The following is a 16,951-nucleotide window of genomic DNA, read 5'->3' as shown; positions in this document are numbered from 1 at the left end:
CCACAGGTTGATAAATATATATCTCTACATAAAATTATATACCTGAGGTTGAAAAATAATTACCTGAGGTGGAACAAAATACACCTGAGGTTGATTTATAATAACCTGAAGTGTAAAATGACACACCATAGGATGAAAAATATATACCTCTACAAGCGTAAAATTAGATGAATGAGGTAGAAAAATAATCACCTGAAGTCGAGCAAAATACACCTGAGCTTGATTTATAATAACTTGAAGTGTAAAATGACACACCTTAGGTTGTTGAATAAATACTTCCACAAGGGTAAAAAAATATACTTCAGGTTGATAAGTAATAGCCTAAGGTTGAAAATGAAGCACTTTAAAGTAGTAAATATCTACCTCTCCTCAGAGGTAAAATTAAACACCTCAGGTTGAAACATGTATACCTCTGGAGGTATATTTGAGGTTGATTTTGAGGTATTCATTTGCACCCTTTTCAACCTTAACGAATTATTTGAATAACAACCTTCTTTGTACCTTTAAAATATACCTCGTTTATACCTCGATTTTTTCATAAGGGAGTTCTTACCAGTGAATAAACACTAAATTTTCCAGTGAATGAACACTTAATTTGAGAATTTTTGCAGCTCTTTAGGAATTCATTGGCCATACAAATGTCTGAAAACAAGTTTCTTCTTGGAATATAACCACATTCAACCACAGTTAACTTAGAAAATTTTACTTTTTTTCAGTCATGGAATGGAAAGTAAAATATAGTTGAATACAGAATAAAAAAAAATTGTTTTTCATTTTTTTCTCAGAGTTTAATAGTCCGTTCTAAATCATGAATGCTTATTATTGTGTAATCAGATGATGTTTTTATTATTATTATAATTAGATCTCTTTTTTGTTTACTCTTTTCCACATCTTTTATATTTTTATATCCCCACATTTTCCCATTATTATTTTCACTTCGTCGTACTTTCTGTTTTAACTTTTTCTTTTTAGCTCTTTCAATCTATTTAAATTTTAGTTCTTTTTCTAAAGTTAATGCAAAAAAGTAATTTATTTCTTTTGATTTGACCTTCCTCTTTTTTCCAAATTTTTGGCTAATGTAAATGTATCTTCGAAATTTCTTTTGATTTTCCAGTACCATTTCTAGAATTCCTCACTGGATAATAAATGAGAAAAAGGAGTTTCGAAGTTCGAGTAAAATCCATCTATCCTTGACTTATATCTAGTAGGTCTTCAGTACTTACCATTTACTTATGGAACCAATTGTTTTTGCAACTAACAATGCCTCAAGAGGACTTATCTCAAAATCAGTTTTCCAGATACTTTCATTATGAATATTAGTTGTATCAACTTCAATACCAAAATTTGATTAACCAAATGTTCTTTTTGCAATAAATTCTTCCATATTGAGAAAACCACAGGATATTGGACAGTTGGGAGATTAAACCTTTCTGTCAATGTTCCTTTAAAAATTTGCAACATAACTTGTGAGATTTCCTTCTCAAGCTTCTGAAGAAATAGTGCATGTTACTCTCGAAGCATGTGTTTTCTTAAACAGACACCAAGAGTTAATGAGCTGCCTTGCTCATTAACTCTTGGTGTCTGTTTTGCCTACATTTGTTAAAGTCAACGTTTTCTACATCGAATGGAAAAATATCGCACTTCATAAAAGCATTTTAACTTCATCAGTTGATGCCTCAAAATCTTATTTAAGAATGGATGTAAAATTCTCTCGGCATATTGTATTACAATTCTTTTGTCTTCCAGATCCAACGGGAGATTAGGTGGAAAGCAGAGAATTTGTTTTGATGAACAAAACTTGCTCAGTTTCAAATTGATATAGGATTTATACCTATCCAGAAGAAGCAAAATAGGAAATTTAATAGCATTTTTAATTAGCCATAGGTAAAAACATTTGCAATATATTTGTAAAATGTTGCTGCGGTCACCGTTTCATTTCATGAATCACTTTTATCACTTTCTAAAAGGATGCCAGGGCTACTTCCCTCCTAAAGATTCCTCTAAAGTTCTTTAAACGAGTATTTCGAATATTATTCACTCAAAGGGAAGTTTTGCCTTTTCAAATTATCTTCGCATTGCACTGAGTTATCGGTGGATGTCGTATTCCTACAAGTTTCCGCCATGACGTTAAAGACCGCAATAGGATAATAATTTAGCTAATTATTGGCACAAAAGCCAGAGAAGAATTTTTCTATTTAATCTTTTATTATTATATTTAGTTAATTTTCGAATAATAAACATAGTTTATTAAGGTGTCTAAGGTATGGTGTAACTCAGTGTTTCCCAAAGTGCGGTACGCATACCCCCAGGGCTACGGAAACAGTTTAGCAGGGGTACGAATTCTTATGTGAAATATCTTGCAACAAACGAAAATTTCAAAATACTTTATTTAAAAACAAAGCTAGCCATTATAATTTACGATTACATAATTTTTTATTGGCTATTTTTTGCAGAGTTAACAGTTAATATTTAGTGGTGTCAACTTCAAGTCAAGTTGTGATGTTTAACTTCAATTTTTTTATTGTAAAAAATACGTTCATTTTTCTATTCGTCTTACACAGCGTTACGAAAAATTTAGAAAGGATACACAAAAGTCATAAGTTTGAATTCTCTTTTTCACAATGAGAAAAAAAGCATTATTATATGCTATTAATTGTACTTTAAACGGATAACTACAAACACCGACTTTATAATTTTGTCAAAGAAACAATAAGGCGTTGAACAGATACTAACAAATTCAAAAAATTTTTCAGCAAAGACTCTAAGACCAGGTAGCATTGTTAGACTTCCTATTGTTAGGTAGTAAGCTACTGTTACCAATCAATCTAAATTAAAACGTTTAAAATCTTATTTTTTTATAAAAAAAACGATGAAATGTTCCTTCACTGGTTGGTTTACCACACATCGTTTTAATCTTAAAAGAAATTTTTTAATCTCCTGTCCGGAAGTGTTTCGCAGAACTATTTTACCAACTATTTAATTCAATTTTAACATTTTTAAAAATCTTATTCCTTATCGTACAACGTTTATTATTTCTTCATTAATATACTAATTAATTTTTTTAGTAGGGTGACCAGGGGTGATTCCTGATCAAAAAACGCAAACATCTATAAATTACTACTGCATTACCATTTTTTTTTTTCCATTTACAAAATTAACTCGCTTGATATACAGTTATTTTAAAGATGGCAACGACAACTGAAAAGCTTTCTTCGACAGTTTCGGTTCTTCCTTTAAAAAAAAAAGAAATTAAAGCTGTAAAGCACAGGTATTACTTCTTAGTACTTTTGCACCCTAGAATCCAAGGTCTAAGGCAGAGGTTCCCAAATAGTGTTCCATGGAATCCTAACATTCCGTAAAGATTTACAGGAGTTCTGATAGTAAGTAATTTTTACAGCCAAGGACGGCTGACCACCCAACTGTAACAATCAGCTTCTGCACCCTAGAGTCCAAGGTCTAAGACAGAGGTATGAATAGATGTATGAATACGTATGAATAGATTTGGAATAAAATATTTATCAATTACTTGAATATATATATATTATAAATATTAATAAAAATACTTAGTCAAGATTTTTAAGCATCTCTCACATCATCGCAAATTTCTCAACATCTTATAAAGTAAACTAACCAGTGAAGGAACACTTAAGCTTAGCTTGCCTTTAAAAAAAATCCATAAAAATTTCAAAATTTGTAATTTCAGTTAAATGATGGTGTCTTCATATTTGTTATTAAATGCAAATGACGCGAAATGTTTTTAAATAACTTACATAATATTGCTTTAAACTTTTGGTGGTTTAAATAATAAGTAGTAAAATAACCAAGTGAAGGAACAGCCCTTATGAAAATTTAAGGTATATTTAAGGTTGATTTGAAGTATTTTTGAGGTATTAAGGTCGATTTGAGGTATATTTGAGGTCGCTGAGAAAACAGCAATAAAAATTATACCTCGTAAAGGTTGTAATTAAGGTGTACGAGGTTGTTTTATATATACTTCAGCTTATTTTGAGGTTGTTTGAAATCAACTTCAAATCAACCAGGCTGATGACTCAAAATATTTATTATTAAGAGAAGAAGAAGAAATCTTTGCAGAAATGTGTACATTTTGAAACCCATCTTTGAAATGGAAAATACAGAAAGCAGTTTAAAAGATACTTATTTTGTTAGATTAAACAAAAAATTTTTGTTAAGTAAATGTAGTTATACTTTAGTAAAGTGTACAAGCATTCTTGTCCATGTCTTAAATTTAAAAAAAAAAAAAATATTTGAAATAAAACTTAGGTGATCATTATTTACCCCAGAAACAGAGTGATCGTTAATTACCCCGGTTCACCCTACTTTAATTTAGGTTTCCTTTAAAGTAAAGTTCCTTTTTAAATAATAGTCAAGTTTTTTTTAAAAGAATTATTGTCTGCTAGCTAAGAATAAAACCTTGTTAAGAAATGAAAAACATTCCGCCGTTTAATAAAATTATTTAATGCAAAACAGCTGCTTATTTACTAAGCATATTATTTTTTTCGAAAAAGGAATATAAATTATAAATTGTTTTTTTTTTCGTGACTTCAACATGGATTATCTAAAATAGTGTTGATGTTTTATAAGTCACTACAAAGAGAAAAAAGACACCGAACATAAAAAGCTGTCGAATACGTAGCCAAAATTTTTAAGCATTTTAAAATATCTCAGTACCTTAAATGTCGTCGTAACATCTTAGTTGTGAAATTAAATTTTTAATTAAATAACCACGTGTGATTCACTAATTATTTCATTATATCTTACTCTTTCTTTATGTAGATTTTTTCCGGATAATATATGATACTAAACTATTTCGTTTAATTTTTTACCTTAGCACGATTCCTATATAATTTGTTATCAGGAAAATGCCTCATTTTGTTAAGTGGGAAATACTAATAATTGAAATTTGTAAGAAGATTCCGAAACCGTGCCAATTTTAGAATTATCTGATTTTAAAATGCAATAAAAAATGCAATAAAAAATACGCAATTTCCGAACTTATTTTGATAAAAAAAAAAGTGGCAAGAAGGCTAACATACTTTTTACAGAAACTGTGAAAACCAATTTTTCCTATATTTCGTCAAAAGAGGATAAGAATGATATTGCTCCAAGGGACCTACTCAATAATTTCGCTATTTCCAGAATGAAATCTGTTTGATCGAAACATATATTTGATCGAGTAAAAAATTAACTTTTATTACTTATCTAAGTTTATTTCCATGTCCTTAAATTAAAATGTTAAGGCTTGCAAAAAAAAAAAAAATATTTTTTTANAAAAAAAAAAAAAAAAACAAATTGTACTGCATTGATTTTTTTTACAAAGTAGTGAATTATTATTTTTTTCAATAAAAGAACCTGTGCCTATAACTTATGTAAAACTTATTTTAATATCGAGTGAAATAATTTAATATGTTGTGTAACTAAATGGATAATCCCAAGAAACTAAACCGAAAATATAAAAGCTACATTGATTTTAAAAATAATAGATAATAAAAATAGACATGTTTTGAGCGTCCAATAATAAAAGTCACAAGTTATTCAAGTCTGGCAAGTCTTGAGAATGGGCGATTATATTTGAGCGCTCAAAACATGTCTACTTTTACTTCCCTCTTCATGTTTTCTGAAACCAGTTGAGTTTTTATCATCAATTATAAATTATACTGTTTTACATTTGGCTCCTGATTATTAATTTGATAAGGATTTCACACTCGTTAAAGTAAACATATGCATTTTAATATTTTAACAGGATTCATGTGGTCTTTAAAAACATAAGAGCATCAATATTGTAAAGGTTATATTTAACTTAAAAATTAAAATTTTGAGACCAGATATTTTGAGTTAATGAAATTAAATATTTTATCTTTTAAGTTTCTGTGCCCCCATTTAACTCTGTTTAAAAAGAGAGTATCGGATCAAATATATATTAGAAAAAAATAATCATGGTTGCAGTATTTGGTGTGGTAAATGTAGCTTATGGTAATTGAAGAATATGCTGTGTGGCAGACATTTTATGGTGAATTTGCGAACGTAAGTTGCAGAATGTATCGAAACATGAGGATGCTACTTGCTAATCATCTTTATATAAAGAAAACCATGTAACCTAAATATCTAGCAGAATGAAGCGATTTTTTTCACAATGAATCATACAATATGCAACAGCATATTATTTCAATATCTTATTCTTAAACATAACATATTCCAATGTTTTTAAAATGCCAGTAAACATTCAGCAATTCATTCAGTTATAGAAAAAAAGAAATATCGTGAATTATAGAAAACCTTGTGAATGTGCATTAGAATTACTATACAATCAACATTTCATTTTTTCTTCAAACTTTCTTGCCTAGAAGACTCGATTAAAGCTGAAAAAGGATTATCCATAAAATTTTGTGTACAGCTATAATAAGTTATGTTAATTTGTTTTTAGTATGAAATCCTCGAATAAATATAGCAAAAAACACATAATCTAAATAATATCAGATAAAAAGTTCATGTATTTAAATTCTAAAACTTAGAAAATCATAAATAATTTATAAATCGATTCAATTTTTCTTTTCAAAGGAGATTAAAATAAAAAGAAATTTGCTTTTTGGACAGAAATCAGCTTGAAAATTGTCTATTGCCTAGAAACTTTGAGATATTTTCTATTAACTATTAATTAAATCTCTCCGAGCAATCACAGAACATTATTTAAATTTTTTTACGGTAAGAGCTTGGTTGCTTAGTCCTCTTTTGAATTAGTTAATGGGTTATCTTAAAATATTCATTTGCGCTGGCCACTTTTTTGGCGGTTTTCTATACTATCGCCAAATATATAAACCTTTATTGCGACTCAAATCACGACCCCATTTTTTTTTAAAATTTTACTACCCCCCCCCCTAATTCAAGTATTCTAGATTCCAAATATGTAAAAAATATATATATTTTTATTCAGATAAAGTACGTTTTTGTCTCTGATTTCGTAACTTAATTAATAGTTAGCACTAATTAGTTACCATATTTGAGGTCACCCCCAAGAACAATTAAAATTGACACTTAGTTCGCGAAAATCCGATCATTGGAACGAAAAATATTCAGGGTGATTCGTATTTTTTTTTTTTTTAGCGGACTCTACATAAGTTAAAAATAAATGAATTGAAATAAATAATATAAATAAGTATTAATAATAAAAATATAAACGTTGTAAATGGTTATTAAAGAAGCATATTTCTTTATTAAAGAATATAATTATTTTAATCAGAAACGCGTGGTGAGAATTACTAATGCTCGTTGTTTTCATAATTTATTCATTATATTGTTGTTAGAAATATTATATTTTATTTTAAAAAATGCCATTTATTTTTAATGGCATTTTATTAGATATAATTTCTTAAAGTAACCGTAAGGTAAGATTAAATAAATTATAGATTGTATCTAAATATAATCTCAGGTTTCAATACTCATCATTAGCTAAAAAAAAGTACTAACTCGCGGAACCCCTGTAGCTTTTCCCAGGTACCATAAGGTTCTGTGAAACACCATTTTGGAACCTCTGTCTTAGACATTGGACTTTAGGTTGCAGAAGCTGATTGTTACACTTAGGTGGTCAGCCCTGCTGTAAAAAGTACTTATCAGAACTCCTGTAAATCTTTACGGAATATTAGGGTTCCGTGAAACACCATTTGGGAACCTCTGTGGTAGACCATGGACTTTAGGGTGCTGAAGCTGAGTGTTACTGAGTGTAAAGTACTAAGAAATAATACCTGTGCTTTACAGCTTTAATTTCTTTTTTTTTTTTTTAAAGGAAGAACCGAAACTGTCGAAGAAAGCTTTTCAGTTGTCGTTGCCATCTTTAAAATAACTGTATATCAAGCGAGTTAATTTTGTAAATGGAAAAAAAAAATGGTAATGCAGTAGTAATTGTACTTTCCATAATACAAAGTTATTGTTTCGTCTCGGCCTATAAATTCAATATTTTACTTTTGATAAAAATAATGTTTAAAGGTATAATTTTCATTGATTAAAACTCAATTAAATTGTAAATTATCGCCAAGATAAATGATTAATTTAATATACTTTTTCGGTTATTGTTCATCAACCAAACCTTTTATTTGATGACAACTAATGGTTAGCTTAATTGAAAAAATTGCTGTAATAATTATTTTACAATCTTGGACTAAGTTGCAAAACTGATTATAACTACGTGGCACTATGTTTTCGCTGGCAGGCTTAAGAGCCACCTACTCTGTGTGAATTATTTGGTATACTCAAGCCCGCAAATCAAATGTCTTAAGATTTGTCTAGGGGGGAAAACCGATTATTAATTTTATATTGGTATTAGTTTTGTTAGATAAAGTGTAGTTCGTTCACCAGGAGTTGACACTTGCTCCATCATCTCCTCGGACGAAGAGTTCATTTCAGAGAGGGAGTAAGAGGGAAAAACATCTCCAGTGTTTTCTTTTTAAGTCACTTACTTCGCTTTATCATCTGCTATTATACCTTTCGTTACTCTATCTAATAAAACATATTTTAAATTCAAAAACGGCTGTGTGCCCAGCAAAATGTTTTAAGAAGGACAAACTATTCACTCAAAAGAGAGAAATATCATCAGATTTATGAAATATTTAATGTTAAAAAAATGTACATAAAGATTGGGAAATAAATATTTTTGTCATACGATCGCCAAAATAACAACTTTTTTCAGGATTATTAACATCCTTCTCTCAAAAATAGCGAAATAGTATCGTCGCGTACCACGTGATGAAGGCGGAGCCAAGTGCCAACTCCTGGTCAACGAACTATCAAGACAAAAATGCTGTATAGAGAGGCGAAATATGTACCGAGGGGCTTCGCAGAAGGTAAAGCTTGACTAACCCTACCCCTGTAAACGGTACACGAAATATCAGTGCTCAAGAACATTGTCACTTTTTAAAAAAAATATAACAAAAAAGTTCATAATTACCTTGTCCAAAAAATAGTAGCAATCTCTAAACTGCTGCAAATAAAACTCTTCGCAATCAGAATCATCTCTGTCAATAGCAAGTGAAGATCTTCGTGCCAATAAACATTTCTCTATAATAGATTTTGAGGCACTGTGCAATAGTAACAACCTAGTTGAAATTAGTGAAACAGCATCAGACATTAAAGCTTCGATTTCTCTATTATGATCATCGGAGTGATTACCTTCGTCAAATATTACGCTGTGCACTATTGAATACAAATAAGAGATTGAAGACGGATATACAACATTTGACATATCTTGGTATGTATCATTAAATAATCTATTTTCAACCATTTTTAAAGCTCTTTGGGTATCTAAAATCCTATTAGGATCTATCTCATCTGCATTTCTAAAAAAGCATTCAACATCACTTATGAAATATTTTAAGTATTCTTTTGAACTCTGGCTCTTGGGATTCAAGAAATTAACCGTATCAATACTAAAAAGAAGTGAAATAAGCTGCTGACGTGTTTCATTAGAGCTATTTCTAAGCGCTTCTAAGATCGTATCAATTAGAATATATTCAGGCTTATCTTTATGAATGATTTCTTTTAGCTCACAGATAATTGAATGAGCTTCTAACTCATCTTTGTTCAGGGAAATTTTGACGGGAGGGTGAAGAGAGATACAATCAGATTCTTGAGTGACTTCTTTAGCGTTTATGAGAATACCACAGAATTTATGGGCTCTGTGGCTTTCCTTGATAACTTCTAAGGTCCTCTGAAAGTTCTCCTTAAGTTGCACATGAGAAAAACATACCTATATAGAATAAAATTATAATTACGACCTGGTAATACTTGTCAATGAAAAGTTTAATGATATTTTTTGCCCTGAATTATCCGAGGAAGATTTATTGCATTAAAATAGCTGTAAAATTTAAACCAAAGTTACACCTTCAGAACATGAGAAAAACATAGTTATATAGAATAAAATTATAATTAAGACCTGGTAATACTTGTCAATGAAAAGTTTAATGATATTTTTTGCCCTGAATTATCTGAGGAAAATTTATTGCATTAAAATAGCTGTAAAATTTAAACCAAAGTTACACTTTCAGAACATGAGAAAAACATACCTATATAGAATAAAATTATAGTTAAGACCTGGTAATACTTGTCAATGAAAAGTTTAATGATATTTTTTGCCTCTAGGAGGATTTATTGCATTAAAATAGCTGTAAAACTTAAACCAAAGTTACACCTTCAGAACATGAGAAAAACATACCTATATAGAATAAAATTATAGTTAAGACCTGGTAATACTTGTCAATGAAAAGTTTAATGATATTTTTTGCCCTGTATTATCCGAGGAAGATTTATTGCAATAAAATAGCTGTAAAATTTAAACCAAAGTTACACATTCAGAACATGAGAAAAACATACCTATATAGAATAAAATTATAGTTAAGACCTGGTAATATTTCGTTATATATTTTATCGTTTATCCTCGTTTATATTTCGCTATTATAGTAATTAAATTATGAATAACGAGCATGAATTCTTGCTTTATGCGCCATTATATTTAAAAGTGTAATTATGTTAACTCCATTTATAAAACGCCATTACTAGTAGAAAGCGCCGTTACATTGAAGAAAACACTATAACACTGAATAGAGCCGTCACCTCCTACATCAGAAAGCCTCCACACGGTTTCTTATAAGTAGTCTGCGCAGAGTACTTAAAAAGCCAACCACTTGTGCGCATGAACCCAAATTCTACTTTAAAAATACTTGAGAGAAATTTATCATATATATTTTAGAACTGAATCTATAGTGGTTGACAAGTAAATAAAACAAACCAATTATATTCATAAATGAAACAAATTTTTAGACATATATTTGCTACCACTTTCTAATTTTTAATAGATTTCATATTAAATGGTTCTTTCTCTACTTGGTTTGCTTTCATAGTGGTCTGATCAGACTACCTACAAAAAACGGTGCGGAGGCTTTCAGTTATAGAAGGCGTTAATAGAGCACCGCACCTTTATGTTGAATTCCATTTTTTTTTTCATATATCGAGATGGACCGGGAATTTTTTTCCTCCCTCTCTTCTATGTGCTTTAGGTTAGGTACATCTTGAGCAGATTCATTATCGTTACTAGGTTTACTAGTACAAAGATCCTAAATTACTTAACAGTAGAAATTTACTTACTCTGTTGTTCCAAATATGCCATTTAGGGAGAATTTGCAGAATGGCCTGACGATACATCGTATATAATTTCAGATAAATTTTCCACACAACTTTTTCACTAAACCAAGTACACACTAGTTTTCTAAATAGAAAAAAGATTTATTAGTAAGCAAACACTATGTAGAAATTACGAGACTTTATAGCCTTACTTTATTAATTTGTAAAGTAAACTCTCGATCAACCAGATTATCCCGAATGAGCTCAGAAAAAGTTGTTTATAAATAAAATTGCGGCAATTACAATTTACGCCTACCTTGAATTACATTATGACAAATTAAACGTGACGAATTGGCGCAGAAACAATTTAACTAATAATCTTTAAATGCATTTTAGACAAAGTATTTTTATCCGTTCCAATTAATCAAGAGAATTGTGTTAATAAAAGTGTAGGGAAGGTAGGGTTAGTCTGGTTGGTAGGGCACTGGACCTATGTCCAAGAGTTCGTGAGTTCGAACCCTGCCTGCCAAAAGTTTCCTTGTCTTCTGGATTGGTTCAAAATTACAAAGGCTACGGAGTTGAACAATAGTAGTCATAAACCCAAAATTTAGTCGACTGTTCAACATTATTAAATCTAACGTTACCATTAAAAAGCATTATTAAATCTTAAATTATATCTTATTTAAATTTCGTTGTGCAAAAATAAATTTTATTTTAAGCTCTTGAAAAAAAATACATTTTTGCTAAATTAAATTTTATGCAATTAACAATTAATTATCTTTTAAAAGTTAATTTACTAAAGTTTACTTGAATAAAATATCATTTTAGAACTAGATTCGGAGCTTGTTAAAAAAAATAAAATTAGTAATCATAAATCATTTTAAGAATCAATATAAAATCATCAATGCTACAATTAAAATATATCCCGAGTTGACTTTCAGCACTACTTCTTTATATGACTTTCGTTACATTAATCATTTACTTTTTCAAAGTAAAATCAGTAGATAAATTATTAAGATACATATAATTATACAAAAGATATATAAGGCAAAAATAATTTAATAATACCTGGAGTGGAGAGAATTAAAAAAAATATGCGCAAGTGGGGAAAAAATGTGCACGTGGAGGAAAACAAACTAATTAATTATCGCGTTTTCCATTACTTGTTAGATCAAATTTAGAAAAACATTATTATTCATTAAAATTTTGAATTACCTAGGCAATTATTGAGGAAGAATTTAAAAAAAATAAATTAAAGCAATTTACATTTTGGCGGCCCCTGAAATCGCCGGTGGATCCACCCCTCACGACCAACTGCGTGATCACGTACAGCTCTCGCTTCCGACTGCTAAGAAAAAGAGGGGAAAGGGGAATCTTCCATGCGCGCGATAGCGCAGGCGGCCTACTACAAATTGTTGATTGGTCTAACACGATGCTACGTCATGCTTTAGTTGTAACTGGTGTTCAACGCTTGCATACGTCAGAGGGGGAGAAGTTTCTCTAGAATGTAGAAGTTAATTATCCTCTCCAGGCAAAAATATTCCCTCACTCCATTACTAATATAATATAAAAAGTTTGTTCTTGATTACCACATATTATTTTAAGTCTGTGAGGTTTGGAAACTAGTGGAATATATGACCTGCCGATATAACATGAGCAAATTTATATCTGGCAATTAGATACTTCATGTAACAAATCAATGACGACAGTCGAACAGCGGCGCTGCCTCACAAATCCAGAGAGTATATAAAGACTTTACTTGTAGATGTTTATAGCTAATCTTTTGTTACTTAATTGCTAGCATGTTATCTTGTTATAAATATGTTATTTGTTGGTTTATTAAATACACTTTCTAAGTTATGATTTTTCATTGGTAGTCAAAGATGCACACAGTTTAACAGAAAGAGCGACGTCCCTTCTTATATATTTTTTCTGACATTTTAATTACTAATAGAAACATGGTTTTTTTACTTTTTAAATACAGTCGAACCCCGCTATAGTGAACCTGGGATATAGTGAACACTCGGATGTAGTGAACTTTTTTAGCGGTCCCGTCCGTATTCCTATTTAAATAATGTTATTTTTAACGCTTATAGTGAACAGCTTAGAACTTAGAAACTCGGTTATAGTGGACTCAAATTTCATTTCTTTAAATATCTTTTTCAGTCCTCCATCTTTAAACTTGTAGGTGTTGGGACTGAAAATGAATGCATTCCTATAAAATGNCTGAATTCGATTCTTAACGAAAAACATGGTTTCATCGAAAAAACTGCGTGGAGCTGAAAGAGAAAACGTAGAAGATGCTTTGTTAAGATGGTTCGAAATCTTGTTCAAAATGTAAAAATCTTGCATTCTTTGCACATTGTAGATAAGAAAATTGATGAACTCAACTTAAAATCAAATTGTGTTCAATCAAAAATCACAAATTTTTTTCCATAAAAAGTGAAAATAAAACTAATATTTAGCGACGTAATTACTTTTTCCATCAATTTTTGCTTTATTATCTGTTAATTAGTTAATAATTTTTTTAAATAACTTATACAAAATTGCAAAGCCAGATTTAATCATTCAACTGTCTTATACAAAAAATATTCTTCAAAAAATTTGGATATAGTGAACCATCGGTTATAGTGGACACATTACTGAGTCCGCAGACGGTTCACTATAGCGGGGTTTGACTGTATATAAGAAACCGTCTAATAGTTAGGCCGCTATCTGGTAAAAAATAATATTGCTCTCTGATTTTTTTTTTTTTGTTTTGTTCACATGATATGTAATATGTTACCCGATGTACTAAAAACTGAACTCAGTGGCGCGACTGCCCATAGAGGAATATCTAACTCTTCTTCACGTCAAAAAGCAATAAACTATGGTATAGTATAATAGGAAAATTTGCCCATTTTAGTGAAATATATCAGGAATATTCTGGATGTGTTATTGATGCGGAAATAAGTTTTATAAGAGTTATTTTAACCCTAAATTAATTTTTTTATTTACTTTAAAACGTGAAAATATTAGCTGTAAAATCATGAATTTTTGCAGTCACGAATTCGAATGGTTCAAATTCGAATTTCTGCTTGTATAAATTGTAAAATATTTAAAAATTAAATACCATACAAATTTTTAAATAAGAAATTTCTTAAAATAATCGTATGCTCATAATTAAATAAAATATTGCATAACACAAAATTCAGAAAACCGCATTATACGTCAAAACATAAATGATCAAAGTCGATAGATAGACAATTGCAGTGTCTGCCTGAAAAATAAAAATTACGTTTCAGTTTATGTAGTGGTATTTAATTAGAACTTTTGCTAACGGTTGGTGTCATTCGTTTCTCTTTTTCTTTTTAAGAATTTATCTGTTCCTGATCTTTGATTTTAAATTATTTTGAAAAATAGTTCGTTAAAAAATATTTACATTGAGAAGGAACTACTATCCGAATATCTCCGAAAATATTAATTGTAAAAGGGCATTATTTTTTGACCTTTTTTTTTTAGAAATTTTTACACACTTTTTGTTTCCAGAAAACTGTCTGTCTACTTTTAGTTTTATAAACACATTTATATATAAATATACATACGTATACATATTACGTACGTAAACATATTACGTATCCATTCATGTGTATACATGCGTATAGATATACAAATATGAATGCGTATACATACGTATATGCATAAATACTTAAAATAAACTAACAGTTTTCTAAGAAGAAAACAATATATCCCCTTTACGCTACTCCTATGTGTTGAATAGAATGAGATATGTAACAGGAATCGAATAGAGGGTTTTAAGCACTTATTCATGCATTTTACATTGCTTAATCCTAATCGTATTTAATTATAAATATTGTTCCTAATGCATTTTTTCTCGCTTATTCTAATGGGCTAATATTTAAGATTTAAAATGTGTTTTTTATATAAAGTATATTTATTTAAAGGAAACTTCTTACAGCTTTAAAATCAATTATGCCATACATTTGAATTTTATCTCATGCAATTAAGCATGAAAAACTAGATCGAAAAATGTATCTTATGTCTTCAAATAGCCCCTATATAGCGAAGCAAAAAGTGTGAATAAGTACACGTCAAGAGTAGTTTTTTTTATACATGATTGAGAATTTTGAACTATTCGTTCTGTAGCTAAAGTAAACTTTGTAAGCAAAATAATTTTTATAAAAATTAAACTAAAACAAATATTAAATTCAGAATAAAGTAAAATATTCATCAATATATTATTACAAAATAGTTTAAAATTATCTCATGCATTATTTAATATTTATGTCATTTAATATATTAGAGAATAACTAAAACGATGAATTAAAATGCACAAACTAAAATAAGTAATTATTATAAAATTTATAGTTAAAATGATTTACGTTGCAAGAAATGTTAAGGAAAATATTTCATAAAAATACATAAAATAACTCTGCTAAAGAATTAAATATCTCATTAAAGCCCCCACTTTTTATAATAATCAGCGAATCTGAGTTATAATTGTTATAACTAGAACTTAATATAGCTAGACTATTATAAGTTCTAGCTAGAAATTTCTATATATTATAGCTAAAGAATTGATTTCAGATTTTTTTTATTCCCCTTCTAAAAATGTTTTTCACAAAGAATTCCTATCAAAAATCTCTAGGGATATTTTTAAAATTTTTGTCCATATTTGATATCAAAAAGATTTGCTATGGTCTAGAATTGAATGTATTTTAGTTGATTTCAAAACTATAAGTTTGGTATCCCAAAGTTACTTCACCCAAGCAAGGCCGGATTTACGTAAAAGCTAAATAAGCTGTAGCTTTGGGCCCCGAGATGACAAAGGCCCCCAGATCCCACTTTTTTTCTTCCTTTTTTTAAAGTTTTATTCGGAGCTGGGGCCCTATGAAGCCCATTATAATTTTTTTTTCTTTTTACATTTTCGGATGCTTTTCAAAATCTAATCGAAGTGTATAAAATAATTGTTGGCTATACACACTTTTTATGTAAATAAAAAGTAAGGTATTAATTTCTTACTCCTTATACTATTTCTAAATGAATTTGGTATACTTAGTTTAATTGCATTGTTTTATAAAAATAATTTATCTGTAATATTAATATTTAAAATAAGTGTAGAAGTCAAAGTGTGAAAAAATAGCCTTATTTCCATGATTGAATTTGACATTCAATGCTAAGGGCCATTTTTAGTATATATGTCTAAATAAATAGTGCGAAAGTTTTAGAACACAAAATAACTCACGGGGAAAAAATTACGCTTTTCGCAAAAAAGAAAAAGAAGAAAAAAAAACAATTTTGGTAACAAAACTAAAATATATGGTATTTAAATCATTCATTTGGTAATTTTTCTGTTCACAATGCAGCAGTTTATCGAAAATTCTGGTTTTTAAAATTATAGCTCTTATTACCACACATTTAATAAAAATGCAAAAGTCAAAAATAAAATGAACCGGATTAGTGATTATTATGCCATACTCTAAGACAGCGGTTCCCAATTATTATTTAGGCTTCCCTCTACGGAACCCTAAATAATCATGTCAATTTATGTAGTAGAATTTATTAGATTTTCTGATTCGCACTGTCTTGAATGCCCGCCGTTTTATAACCCTAAACTTTGGCGATCAGCTGAAATGGGTGATTGTCAAACTAATTCTATCGCCAAGAGCTTGGATGCCCGATTTTTTTTGAGCGTGGTGAAAATGGCGAATACGTTTTATAGCTCAATAGTGTAAGCAATTGTTAAGAATATCTTTTCATGAACTAATAAGATAGGTAAATTCCTATCCTTTAAAATGTCGTTCACCAGCCCCAGTGTATCTTTATG

General features: G+C 29.4%; 2 protein-coding genes across 5 annotated transcripts in view; both read right to left on the bottom strand.

The window, feature by feature from the left end:
* The window catches only part of LOC107455668 (uncharacterized), a gene marked incomplete in the record, with an annotated part of 114,444 nt that overhangs the window by 26,357 nt on the left and 71,136 nt on the right, over window positions 1–16,951 (bottom strand).
* LOC107455449 (uncharacterized) lies at window positions 6,079–12,565 on the bottom strand. Of its 4 annotated transcripts, none has more exons than XM_043056802.2 (4): window positions 12,193–12,565; window positions 11,149–11,269; window positions 8,957–9,754; window positions 6,079–6,377 (listed from the first exon to the last, which is right to left on the bottom strand). In XM_043056802.2, exons 2-4 carry the CDS (start codon window positions 11,203–11,205, stop codon window positions 6,372–6,374), a joined length of 861 nt encoding a protein of 286 aa, XP_042912736.1. In that variant the 5' UTR covers window positions 11,206–11,269; window positions 12,193–12,565; the 3' UTR covers window positions 6,079–6,371. The 4 variants fall into 4 exon arrangements, 3 of the variants coding, with proteins under 3 accessions (XP_042912736.1, XP_042912737.1, XP_042912735.1); XM_043056803.2 differs by having other exon boundaries at window positions 12,340–12,565; XM_043056801.2 differs by having other exon boundaries at window positions 12,391–12,553.

Source organism: Parasteatoda tepidariorum, chromosome 7 (assembly GCF_043381705.1).
Source record: "Parasteatoda tepidariorum isolate YZ-2023 chromosome 7, CAS_Ptep_4.0, whole genome shotgun sequence".
NCBI lineage: Eukaryota > Metazoa > Arthropoda > Arachnida > Araneae > Theridiidae > Parasteatoda > Parasteatoda tepidariorum.
This window is presented reverse-complemented; position numbering and strand designations above follow the sequence as displayed.